The sequence below is a fragment of the Taudactylus pleione genome, unplaced genomic scaffold, assembly GCF_031769625.1.
Source record: "Taudactylus pleione unplaced genomic scaffold, aTauple2 ptg000041l, whole genome shotgun sequence".
NCBI lineage: Eukaryota > Metazoa > Chordata > Amphibia > Anura > Myobatrachidae > Taudactylus > Taudactylus pleione.
In genome coordinates, this window is record NW_028284443.1 from 56,637,480 (window position 1) to 56,651,697 (window position 14,218).

The 14,218-nt window shown below is 47.9% G+C and overlaps 1 protein-coding gene across 1 annotated transcript in view; it reads left to right on the forward strand.

The window, feature by feature from the left end:
- The window catches only part of DZIP1 (DAZ interacting zinc finger protein 1), a 74,716-nt gene that overhangs the window by 677 nt on the left and 59,821 nt on the right, over nucleotides 1-14,218 (forward strand). Inside the window, 2 exon segments of the mRNA XM_088457036.1 lie at nucleotides 6,459-6,523; nucleotides 6,526-6,989. Coding sequence (XP_088313162.1) covers nucleotides 6,459-6,523; nucleotides 6,526-6,989 — 529 coding nt within the window.

Sequence of the window (14,218 nt, forward strand, 5' to 3'; positions counted from 1 at the left end):
GTCCTCCCCCTGCGCTGATTTATGTCCTCCCCCTGCGCTGATTTATACAGCCATGTCCTCCCCCTGCGCTGTTATACATCCATGTCCTCCCCCCTGCGCTGAGTTGTACATCCATGTCCTCCCCCGGGCACTGATTTACCCTTCTATATCCTCCAACTGCAGTGATTTGGCTATCTATTCCCCTCCCTGCACTGACTCCTACATGTATGCCCTCCCCCTGCACTGACACATACATGTATGCCCTCCCCCTGCACTGACTCCTACATGTATGCCCTCCCCCTGCACTGACTCCTACATGTATGCCCTCCCCCTGCACTGACTCCTACATGTATGCCCTCCCCCTGCACTGACTCCTACATGTATGCCCTCCCCCTGCACTGACTCCTACATGTATGCCCTCCCCCTGCACTGACACATACATGTATGCCCTCCCCCTGCACTGACTCCTACATGTATGCCCTCCCCCTGCACTGACTCCTACATGTATGCCCTCCCCCTGCACTGACTCCTACATGTATGCCCTCCCCCTGCACTGACTCCTACATGTATGCCCTCCCCCTGCACTGACTCCTACATGTATGCCCTCCCCCTGCACTGGCACATACATGTATGCCCTCCCCCTGCACTGACACATACATGTATGCCCTCCCCCTGCACTGACACATACATGTATGCCCTCCCCCTGCACTGACACATACATGTATGCCCTCCCCCTGCACTGACACATACATGTATGCCCTCCCCCTGCACTGACTCCTACATGTATGCCCTCCCCCTGCACTGACGTATACGCGAACATCCTCCCCTCACTCTGATTTATACACAAACGTCCTCCCCTCATGCTGATTTATACATTACACTGTAAGCTCCATGAACAGGGCTCTCCTCCCTCTTGTTCTCATTACCTACTTCTCTTGCACGCCAGTTACACTCTACTCAACCTCCCCTGTGCTCTCTGCCCGTGGACTGCACTCTTACAAACCAGACCCATTTTTTTGCGTCCATGCCAATAGCCACAGGTTTCAGCTTATGCTGAATATTTCCATTTCACCCCTTGCATCAGTTGCTGTGTTGAGATTTGGGGGTCTATTTATCAAGCAGTGAAAGGTGTGGGGAAGTTGCCCATAGCAACCAATCAGCTTTGAAGTAGCATTTATCAAGTGCAGTCTATAAAATAATAGGTAGTAGCTGATTGGTTGCTATGGTCAACTTTTCCACTGATACACTTCCCCACACTTTTCACTGCTTGATAAATAGACCCATTGTAGTGCTAATTGTTACTTGTCCATTGTATTGTATTGTACTGTTTTACCCTGTAATGTCTTGCCCTCTGTACAGCACTGTGGACCACGTGTGGCACCCTATAAATAAAGTTTAATAATTTATACGCGTACACTGTCCCCTCACGCTGATTTATACCAGGATGCCCTCTACCCTCATGCTGATTTATATGCAGACACCCCACCCTTACGCTGATTTATATGCAGACACCCCACCCTTACGCTGATTTATATGCAGACACCCCACCCTTATGCTGATTTATATGCAGACACCCCACCCTTACGCTGATTTATATGCAGACACCCCACCCTTACGCTGATTTATATGCAGACAACCCACCCTCACGCTGATTTTTATGCAGACATCCCACCCTCACACTGATTTATACTCGGACTCCCTGCCCTCACGCTGATTTATACTCGGACACCCCACCCTCACGCTGATTTATACTTGGACTCCCTACCCTCACGCTGATTTATACTCGGACTCCCTACCCTCACGCTGATTTATACTCGGACACCCCACCCTCACGCTGATTTATATGCGGACTCCCTACCCTCACGCTGATTTATACTCTGACCTTTTTATGCAGACACCCCACCCTCACACTGATTTTTATGCAGACACCCTACCCTCACGCTGATTTATACTCGGACACCCCACCCTCACGCTGATTTATACTCGGACTCCCTACCCTCACGCTGATTTATACTCAGACTCCCTAGCCTCACGCTGAATTATATGCGGACTCCCTACCCTCACGCTGATTTATACGCGGACTCCCTACCCACACGCTGATTTATACTCGGACCTTTTTATGCAGACACCCCACCCTCACACTGATTTTTATGCAGACACCCCACCCTCACGCTGATTTATACTCGGACTCCCTACCCTCACGCTGATTTATACTCAGACACCCCACCCTCACGCTTGATTTATACGCGGACTCCCTACCCTCACGCTGATTTATACTCGGACTCCCTAGCCTCACGCTGAATTATATGCGGACTCCCTACCCTCACGCTGATTTATACGCGGGCTCCCTACCCTCACGCTGATTTATACGCGGACTCCCTACCCTCACGCTGATTTATACGCGGACACCCCACCCTCACGCTGATTTATACTCGGACACCCCCACCCTCACGCTGATTTATGCTCGGACTCCCTACCCTCACGCTGATTTATACTCAGACACCCCACCCTCACGCTGATTTACACGCGGACTCCCTACCCTCACGCTGATTTATACTCGGACTCCCTAGCCTCACGCTGAATTATATGCGGACTCCCTACCCTCACGCTGATTTATACGCGGACTCCCTACCCTCACGCTGATTTATACGCGGACTCCCTACCCTCACGCTGATTTATACGCTGACTCCCTACCCTCACGCTGATTTATACGCGGGCTCCCTACCCTCACGCTGATTTATACGCGGACTCCCTACCCTCACGCTGATTTATACGCGGACTCCCTACCCTCACGCTGATTTATACGCGGACACCCTACCCTCACGCTGATTTATACCCGGACTCCCTACCCTCATGCTGATTTATACTCGGACTCCCTATCCTCACGCTGATTTATACTCGGACACCCCACCCTCACGCTGATTAATACGCGGACTCCCTACCCTCACGCTGATTAATACGCGGACTCCCTACCCTCACGCTGATTAATACGCGGACTCCCTACACTCACGCTGATTTATACGCGGACTCCCTACCCTCACGCTGATTTATACGCGGACTCCCTACCCTCACGCTGATTTATACGCAGACTCCCTACCCTCACGCTGATTTATACTCGGACTCCCCACCCTCACGCTGATTTATACTCGGACACCCCACCCTCACGCTGATTTATACTCAGACACCCCACCCTCACGCTGATTTACACGCGGACTCCCTACCCTCACGCTGATTTATACTCGGACTCCCTAGCCTCACGCTGAATTATATGCGGACTCCCTACCCTCACGCTGATTTATACGCGGACTCCCTACCCTCACGCTGATTTATACGCTGACTCCCTACCCTCACGCTGATTTATACGCGGGCTCCCTACCCTCACGCTGATTTATACGCGGACTCCCTACCCTCACGCTGATTTATACGCGGACTCCCTACCCTCACGCTGATTTATACGCGGACACCCTACCCTCACGCTGATTTATACCCGGACTCCCTACCCTCATGCTGATTTATACTCGGACTCCCTATCCTCACGCTGATTTATACTCGGACACCCCACCCTCACGCTGATTAATACGCGGACTCCCTACCCTCACGCTGATTAATACGCGGACTCCCTACCCTCACGCTGATTAATACGCGGACTCCCTACACTCACGCTGATTTATACGCGGACTCCCTACCCTCACGCTGATTTATACTCGGACTCCCTACCCTCACGCTGATTTATACGCAGACTCCCTACCCTCACGCTGATTTATACTCGGACTCCCCACCCTCACGCTGATTTATACTCGGACACCCCACCCTCACGCTGATTTATACTCGGACACCCCACCCTCACGCTGATTTATACTCGGACACCCCACCCTCACGCTGATTTATACTCGGACTCCCTACCCTCACGCTGATTTATATGCGGACTCCCTACCCTCACGCTGGTTTATACTCGGACTCCCTACCCTCACGCTGATTTGCGGACTCCCTACCCTCGCGCTGACTTATACGCGGACTCCCTACCCTCGCGCTGACTTATACGCGGACTCCCTTCCCTCGCGCTGACTTATACGCGGACTCCCTTCCCTCGCGCTGACTTATACGCGGACTCCCTTCCCTCGCGCTGACTTATACGTGGACTCCCTTCCCTCGCGCTGACTTATACGCGGACTCCCTACCCTCGCGCTGACTTATACGCGGACTCCCTACCCTCGCGCTGACTTATACGCGGACTCCCTACCCTCGCGCTGACTTATACGCGGACTCCCTACCCTCACGCTGACTTATATGCGGACACCCCACCCTCACACTGATATATAGATTGTAAGCTTGCGAGCAGGGCTCCCTTACCTTTATGTCTGCCTGTTACTACCCAGTTTTGTTCTATTAATGTTGTTTCCAATTGTAAAGCTGGTGCTATATAAAAAAAACTGGTAATAAATAATTTATACGCAGACACTCTCCCCTCGCGCTGATTTATACGCGGTCGCCCTCCCCTCACACTGATTCATGCTCAGACATCCTCTCCTCACACTGCCCCAGAACAGACACTGAGGTAAGCAGGAATTTTCAGCCTGTTGAAACTTGTATCACTTCTCACACATTATCGTCCCAGCCTGTCTGCTGTACGCAACACTCATGTCCAGGGTGTCAGACTGTGCAGTGTAGACCTTGGATCTGGATTCATTTATTAATTACTTGCGGAGGGGAGGGGGATATAAATTCTTTACCTTAGATCGCAGTACACTTATCAGAGATTGCAATCTGTTTTATTGCATTTTTAAATTAATACATTTTTATACATCAAGTAAGCTGTTTGTAATGGGTAGGATTACAAGCATTACAAGTTATATCTGACCCTACTGAATTGATACAAATGACTCACCCTGCCACGGTCACCCTTATACACTGACATGTTGGGATTGGCTGCTTATGACATACTGTTATTTTATTTATAAGTGCCTGGAAGTCAAAACATTATTATTTGGATCCTAATTGAAATAAAGACTATAACTAAAGTAACATGAATGATATAGCTTTATAAAGCTGCACTACCACTGAAAACAGTGAACATTAAAACGTCTAATTTAGTGAGACGGAGGACCAATGAGAAGCCACAGTGTCCAGGACTGTCTCTTCTCATAGGTCCTTCCAAATGTCTCACAGCCCCGGTTTTCTTCAGAGGTGCAAGTCTAACCATAAAACCATGGTGAAAACGGCTGCACAAAGAAGTCCTGAGCTCCAGGAAGGTTACCGTGCTATAATGCAGGAATGGGGAACCTCAGGCCCGGGGGCCGTATAAGGCCCGCAGAATCATTTGGTCTGGCCCTCGGAGCTTTTTTCTGCTAGCCTCATCTGGATAGCAGGGTGCCTAGAAAGGCACCCTGTAGCAAGAATATATGCAACAGTGCCGCCTGGATATCCTTAGGACACAGCTTACAGATCCCCGGAGCATCCTCAGGATGCTCTGGGCATTGCTGTAATCACTGGCGATTGTGACCCCGCCCCTTTGTGATGTCATACAGAGGGGGCATGGCCTGCACCTGGCCCGCGAATAATGTTATATATATCAAAATGGCCCTCGGCAGAAAAAAGGTTCCCCACCCCTGCTATAATGCTTTGCTCCTTCCCTAGGTGGAAGCTTTAATTGTTAAGTAAAAAAACAGAAGCTTTAGTACTCTGGTCGTTTTATTAAGCTAACAGCTTACAAATGATGCTGAAAATACAAGTTTGTGCCAGTTCAGGAACGCAGATAAAGATGAGGGAAAGATGTAGAAATACATTATGAAACCAGAATGTGCCGAACCATATTTCCAATCTTTAGTAGAATAATTATAATATAATATAGTTCTAAGCTGTTTTTCTTTTACAATTTTGGAATAAAACTCTGTGTTTACAGTTTAGGTGACAATAAATGATACTGCTGGTTAAATCTTGATATTCCACATGCAAATAAACTTGTTCGTAAACTGATCTAATGGTGCATACACACAGTCAGATTTTTCTTCAGATCTGAACGATAACGATTTTAAAAATCGTTCATATCTGAAGGAAAATCTGACATATCTGACATGTTTGTCCGATGAACGATGCGCGTTCCCGATGGTCAGATAACGATATTTGACATCTGATGTGTTTCCAGTCAGATTTGGATGATTCAATTCATTTTAATGCAGTCAAAAATCGTTCAATTGTTCAAATCGTTGGTCATATCGTTCATCACATCGTTCAAGTCGTTGATCTGACAAATCTGACTGTGTGTATGCACCTTAACTTTTACATTGGCATGACGTGAAGTTTCACTGTATAAAAAATAATGACAGAAATACTTTCATTAAAAAAAGATCCCATCCTTTATGTACTTGTATAAAAGTTTCATATTTATTTGTTGCATATATTGATTAAATTTTTCTTTTAATTTAGTTCTACCATATTTAGCTTTAGTTTTGCAATTTTTTGTTTCTTTTTCAGCCTCACAGTGATCATGATCATCCATTTGAGTCTCCCGTCCTACTAAATTCTTCATGGATGCCATATCCTACTATGCTACAAGTATGCCTTCTTCAAACCGTGGCACGCTGTTCAAATTCCAAGCACGCCATAAAAGAGTGGACTGGCGGAGTATTGCAGATATTGATATGGACAGACTAGCAAATGAATTGGACTTTACAACACTTCAGGAAAACATCATGGGTATCACTTTTTGCAATATTGAACATGAGAAGTGCCCGCGCTGTCACAACAGCCTGGATCCTTTACTAATTAAACTGTTTAGACTTGCTCAGTTCACCATTGAGTACCTGCTACATTCTCAGGAGTACTTGACCTCTAATGTGCAGACATTGGAGGAGAAGGTTCATGCCACCCTGTGCGAGACAGAGCAAATAAAATCTAAAATGGTAAATCAATCTGAGGACATAAAGTCACTGAAAGAGGAGTGTAAGCTTAGGAAAAAGATCATTGCTGCACAGCAAATGATGGTCAGTGCTGGTGCTGCATCCTATCACAAGGTAAGATGAGAAGAAACAGCAAGAGATAGTCTTCTGAAAGATAATCCAATCCGTTATTGTCTTTTTAGTTTACACATACTCACACATGTGGTACGGGATGCTGGCGTTCGGGATCCCTATGGTTAGAATCCCGAGGCCGGCATCCTGACAGGGTTAGAATACTGACACTTTGTTGGTCAGTATCCTAACCTTCCCCCTCTCCTTACCCTAACCCTACCTCCTCGGTGCCTAACCCTAACCCCCCCCCCATATGCCTGTGCCTAACCCTCCCCCCAACCCCTTATCTTCGGGAATCCAGCGCCAGCATTCTGACCGCCGGAATCCCCTCTATCTGTATTTTAACTGCATCCCGCGTGGCATGCCTATAGCTCAGTAACCAGATGCATATATAGGGGGAAATTGTATCAAGCTTTCTAAAAAGGATAAGTGGAAAAGATGCCCAACCAATCAGATTCTAGATCTCATTTTACAGAATGTACTAGATAAACGATAGCTAGAATCTGATTGTAAGCTATGGGCAACTTCTCCACTTGTCCTCTTTAGAAGGTTTGATAAATTCCCCCATATTTACACAGTGCTGTCATTTTAATAGATAAATGTTTTGTTCAAATCCAAACATAGCGTTGGTTAAAGTCAGCCAAGTCCACACCGAATGACGTTATAGGTTCTGATTCTGAGTAGGACATATCTCTGTGCCAGGAGGCAAATGGTGAGTTTTGGTTACAGCACATGTGCAGATGCAATTCTTAGATTAACAGCACTCAATAGGTTAAAAGTACAAAAGACCCTTTGCAGCCACTACCGAGTATGAGGCGTCCTTCCTTATATGTACATACAATTAATAACTACCACCTAAGTTGGTCGCTCCAGGCTAGTATTGGATGTTATGATGGGAAATATGCTGGAACCAAACAAACAAAAATTACCAATAATCGCGTTTGACCGAGAACAAACACAATGGACATCGCTGGGTTTCCTGTATGTTTTGTGTGACCAAATTCACAGATTTACAAAAATATTGTGATTATCTGTCTATTTCATGGTGATACTTATCGTGTTCCGTTCAAGCACTGTTGAAGGAAGAGCTAGGAACTCACTTAGCTGTGTCTATCTTCTGCGCTGAGCTGCTGTACCCCCCCCCCCCCCCCCTTCTTCCCTGAGAATACCCCAGGGCTATTCCCTGCAACCCTGGCAGCCGTGGGTGCAGGCTTAATGAGTGCTACTAAAAAATTGTTCTTTACAGTGGGACTACAGGTCCCAGCAAGCTTGACCCTGCCATTGTGGCACTTGGCGTACCCCCTCTTTTTAGAAAATATTTAAAAAAAAAGACACACACACCAAATTTGTGAATTTACACATTCTGAGTCAGATGGACCTTGGCCAGATATGTCTTTCCATGAAAATAGGCGTTCCTGGGCAGCAACGATTCAGAGTCATGAGCACGGCGAGGGGAACCCTCATTCTAATGGATCTCTTGCACCTAATATGTGCCGATACCAATAATGACGGTTGCTGCAGCTGGCGTAAAATAATTGGGCATCATAACTGTCTGCTTTTCAGATACACGCACCCTGGCATTAGTCATACAGATTCTGGCATTAGCATGAGGTAGTAAATCAGGCGGCTCACAGCTACAGCCACTTGGCGTGTGACTCGGAGCCAGGCCCATAATCCACTGGCTCAGATTTGGGATTTGAAGAGGAATTTTACGTTTCCTGCAAACCTTTTGTAAGGGCTTAGGTTTGTGTATGGTTGAATACATGTAATATATATTTTTGTTACTTAAGTCTAAAAAACATTACTAAAAAGCAGAGTTTTAATTTCTCATCACACTACCCCCATCCAGTCCCAATATATGCATTGTTTGGCCTTGTGTTTATGTCTCTCATTATACATTTCTTATCATCAATAGATTTGTATTGAGGCTTGTTAATATGAAAATCTCTTTCAGATGTGCAAATTCAGCATTCATGTATGCATGTGATGTATAAGTTATTGTAGTGGAGAGTCCTCACACCAAGGACCGAGTTGTATTAATGCACTGGTGCCAACTTCTGGACCCAGTGACCTCAACTGTCATCACTATTACCATCTCTGTTCCACCTTTGGTGATCTCTGCTGCTTCCTTGGTGACAAACATGGGGAACAACTGCCCTGGCTCTGTTTCAAACCATGTGTATAACACTAAAACAGTAGTATAACAGCTTCTCCAAAATGGTAGATAGCAGTAATAGTATCCATGTTGCACAAAAAAACAGCATCCTTCTCTAGAACCATAAGAGGATTCAGTAAAGTTAAATGGATACAGTGCCTGGTTATGTTCCATGTCTCCATCTTTCCTCGTTTCAACACTGAGGCACCACCAGATGCTGTACAGAAATGCCAGTTGCCATTGGCTGCTTTAATAAATATAATTTCCCACAAAACCGCTCAGAAATTGTCAGTTTTTTTTTATTATTTAATAAAGTTTGAAAATTATTATATTCATATATTTTAAATATTTTCATAAAAACAAAATATATCTAGTGGGTGTTTTGCACTCCCCCCCCCCCCCTCCCCGTGTCCGTAGGCCCTCCATTATAAAATAACTTCCAACCCCCCTCCTTTGGCAAAAACCCTACAGTGGTCATAAATCCTAGTAACATTACCCAACACCCCCTTAATAGTAAAAAAAAAAAAAATCCCTGTTTTATAAACCACTCTCCCCTGGTGTTTTTGCACTCCCCCTTCCCCCTTCTCCTACCCTACCAGTATTTTTATTATTTTCTACTTCAGGGTCCATAGGGGGTCCACAGGGTTGACCTTGGGGTATAGGTTGGGAACCAAATCCGGGCACCACGCAGTTAAAGCTTTTAGCTCCCAGGATGCACTGGGTCCACTCTCCCTATAACCCCACCCCCAAGCCAGAGGCACCTCAGTTTAAGTTGGTGCCCGGCCGGAGTCGGGTCACCGTTAGCGCAGGGGGAGCTGATTAGCAGCCCCTAAGCTTATTTTATTTTTTTAGGGACAAAGTTTTTTCATGGACTTTGAACTCTTCAGAGCGGCAGCGTCGGACTGTCCATAGGACGTCTAAGCTGCCGCTCCGTCACCCCGCTGGCGCTGAGACGCCAGTACAGATCTGGGGATCTCAGCGGGACCCCAGAGTCTGTACTAGCCGGACTCTGCGGGCGCCCAGGACTGCTGCCGGATCCACGGGGAGCAGGTAAGGTCGCGGATCACCGCTTGCGGTGATCCGCGCATTTCAAATGCAGTCCTGTGCCTCCGGTCTCAGGGGACAGACCGGAGGCGCCGGCAGTGGCGGCGGGCCCCCCATACCCCGTGTGTCCACTAGACCACCAGGGACTTAACGATCGGTGCAGGGAGCCGGCGTCCCGGGGGTTAATAGCCGGCCAGGGGAGGCAGCCTTCCCTGTTACAGCGGCTCCTCCCCTCAGCTCAGCGCGCCTTTCAGAATCCATAGTCTGGCGTCGCTGAGCTGCTTCCTCCGCGGGCCACGCTTCCTCTGAGGTCTCCAGCGGCCATTTTATCTCTGTGGTGCAGCAGAGATCTCTCAGGATGGCAGTGAGTCCAGTCCCCCTGCGTACCTCACCATCAGGTCAGTGTACACAGCGCTGTAGCCTTCCCAGACACTGAATCTGGGTAAGTTGAATGCAGTGTAATAGTGCAGTATATTATATGACATGTTTATGTATATATGTATATATCTGCATTGTATGTGACTTATGCTAGTGCTGACTGTACTTTATTCTCTCACCTGTCAGTGTATATCTATCCCTTTTCTTTATCTGCCCTAATACAGCTGTACTTAGGGTGGTTCTGAGACCTCACATTTATATACTTGTTAATATTTGTGTGGTTTGTCACATACTGTTGCGTGCTGCACGTTGCCATATTTTAGATGGAACTGTGTGTTGCATACGCTGAAAATGGGTCCCTGCAGCTAATTTTTGGCATCAGTCAGGACCAGTATAGTGCTGCTTAATATTTCCGCCAAGATTGGTCAGATATGTCTGACCAGGAGATAGAGCGTTATACTGCACCCATTTTTACTATCCTGCAAGTCATGTGCTGCAGGTGTTAGTGCGGAGGATTTGACTCATAAAGGGTTCTGTATGTGGCGTCATCTGGTGCCGGCCTCTTTCACGACCCCCTTGGGCGGTTTGTTTTCTCGGGATCCTCTCAATTGCGGATCGCCGGGCGGGCCCCATTGTTGTACCTCACTTGGGGTTACTTCACCGTACTGCCCTTTTCATCTCAGGGTATCTCGCAGCTTCTTGCACTCTTCCCCTGTGACACAGACTACCGCTCCCTGCAGGGGTTTTTCGCAGTATATGAATTCCCCCTGGTGCCACAATAGTCTGTCATTCCCCTTGCAGGGATTACCACAACAGCCACCCTGGGTGGATGTCGTTTTCTACGAAACGCTAATTGGCGTGGTTGACGCCCTGTGGTTACTTCCCAGTTGGCTCTGCCGTGAACTGGGTACTGTTCGGGGCTCTTTCCCTCTTACACGGGGGGAAGCCTATTTCAGGTATTATTATCCCTGCTTTAGGGCTGGTAGCAGGTCCATTCTGGTTAGAGTGAATGTTGACCTGCACCTGTATCATACACCCTCAGTATTGCGTGCCTTCGGGTTACCTGTTGCTGACTAGCGGGTGGATCGCATAGCAGGACTCTGGCTGTTGCCAGATAGGAGGTGTTACAACAGTGTTTGGCCTCCTGTCCCAAATTCCCTGAGGGTCATCACGAGCCCCTCCTGGGGGGGATGGGCGTGTTACTCGTCTGATTACAGACGTTACTACGCCTCCCATTCCTGCGTGGTCGGATTCTTCGGATCCGTAGGTGGTAACTCTGCCTGAAATCAGTATACTTGCTTTCAGGAGTTGTTACCCATCCTACCATGGCTATAGCATGGTTGGTTAATACTATTGCATATTGGGTTGATGCATTTGTAACGTTTTTTCCCCTCCAACACGTCGGGGGTTCAAATGTATTTGGTCGCTCACGTAATATATGCTGTTGTCATAGGTGGAAATGCCTATATTGGATACCAGTCTCCTAACTTTCAGAGTTCCGGCTGCGACTGTATCCTCCGTAATACCCTATGGCTGCGCTCTGGGAATGCAGAGGTGCAGATACCATCTTTAGGGTTGATATTGTTTGGTCCTGACCTTGACAAGATTGTAGTAACATTGGCAGTATTACTAACGACAAGTTTACCGCTTTCAGCTATGCCCACTACAAGGCCTCAGACTAAGTCTGTTAAGTCTTTTTTGTCCTCTGGGTCAGCCTAAAGGTCTGTTTCTTCGTAGACTGTCGGCATCTACAAGGGCCAACATATCCAGTACCGAGCAGGCCTGGACTGCCAGCCGATCCTGCTTCTGAACCTACGGATATCTCTTCAGTCTGACGGGACAGGCCTACAACTGGGAGATACCGATTTTCTCAGTTCGCCCGGTATTAGTGTCAAGTTGCCGCGGCTACGTGGGTAGGAGGGTACGCCCTCTTTACAAGGGCCTTACAGATCCAGAAAGCTATGCAGTTGTTGCGGTAAGCGGAGCTAATTAGGCCATCCCCACTATCTCAGTGAGGGACTGGTTGTTCTGTTTTCTTTCTGGTGCGGTGGCTGAATGGTCCTCTTTGGCCTATTCTCTGTCTCAATTCCCTGAACCAGTTCCTAAAGCTACCTGGGCTCAGGAGGAAATCCCTAGGCTCCATCATACGATGTTTGGAACCTGGGGACTTTAGGGTATCACTGGATATACAGGACGCGTGCCTACGGGTACTTACAGAGACCTTTCCTCAGCATGGGCTGAGGTTTGCTGTATCACAGCAACACTTACAATTTTTCGGGCTCTGCCTGTTGGGACTGTCCTCAGCCCCACAGGGGTTTACCAGCGTTTTGGATTTTCTGACAGTTCTTCTGTTCAGTATATCCCAATGCTCCTGTACCTGGACGGCCTCCTGCTCTTAGCGGGATCACCGGGGTACTTTACGGCCAGGTCAGGATGACTGTGGCTTCTTCGGGGTGCAGACGTTTAATCAACGGGGAAAAAGTCCTCCCTGCATCCCTCTCTGGGTATTCTTCATCTAGGATCCCTGCTGGATTCTCAGAATCTGAGAATTCTTCTGGCGTAAGACGGAATCTCCTCTCTTCCATTAGGAGTACATGGTTATCTGCGCAGTCGACAGATGTCTTTACACTCTGGGATGCATGGTGGAATGGGCTCAGTTCCATTCCAGGCCTTTCCATAATTGGCTCATCTCCAGATGGAATGAGTTTTTTCTGTCGGATAACTGTTCAAACGATGATGCTCTCTCCGGAGGCAAGTCGGTCCCTGTCCGGGTGGCTATGGCCATCTCGTCCAGGGTTTTCTTTGCTAGGGACAGTGTCTGGATCGAATCCTTTTCAGTGCAGTTGGACGTCTGTCGATTCCACCCTGTCAATTAACTTACTCTGGCATAACTCTTGTTTCCCGGTGAACCTGAAAAGGTTCAGTCCGACAGGGTCAGGACAGTGGCTTCCTTTTTAGCAACACTGTTCGTTGGGTGGCAATGACAGGTATGTCACATATTCGGACATAGTCCGAGGGTCTCCTCCCGACCATCTCGGCAGCGTTCATTTCAGGAGCTCTCCATTGGGAAGCGGGAGTCCTCAGCCGTCACGACGTGCATCCCGGGGACTAGTCTCTTCCCCAAGAGAGGTTTCATCTCCTGGTGAGCAGGGGGGGCCCCCCTGAGGTGACCCTCATGGCCTTCTGACTTTATCACACTATGGTGTTACAGTTCAGCTCTGGGGATTCTGAAGCAAACTTCAGCGACTCTTTGTCGGTGAAGTGGTCCTTCCACTTTGTGTACCTGTGTTCTCCGGTCTCCCTTCTTCCTCGAGGTCTTTGGAAGTGTTTTCAATCGAGACGGAGATGCTTTCCTGCTGGTGGCTCCTGATTGCCCCAGATGTCAGGGGTACTTGGATCTTCGGAGTCTCTACATCGATACTCCATCCCTGATGCTTCACTGCCCGGACCTGTTGTCTCAGGGTCCTTGGTTTTGCCTTGGACCTGGGTCGTTTGTCTTTGACTGTGTCCTTACAGTGGTCTTACGGCTTCCCTGGCTTTGTCATCGTTGGAATGATTAGAGCACATGGATCAGCTTTTGCTGGGACCTACCACAAACTGTGGCAGCCATAAATCTTATGGTATTGTACCTGTCGATACAATCCTCCGGTGTCCA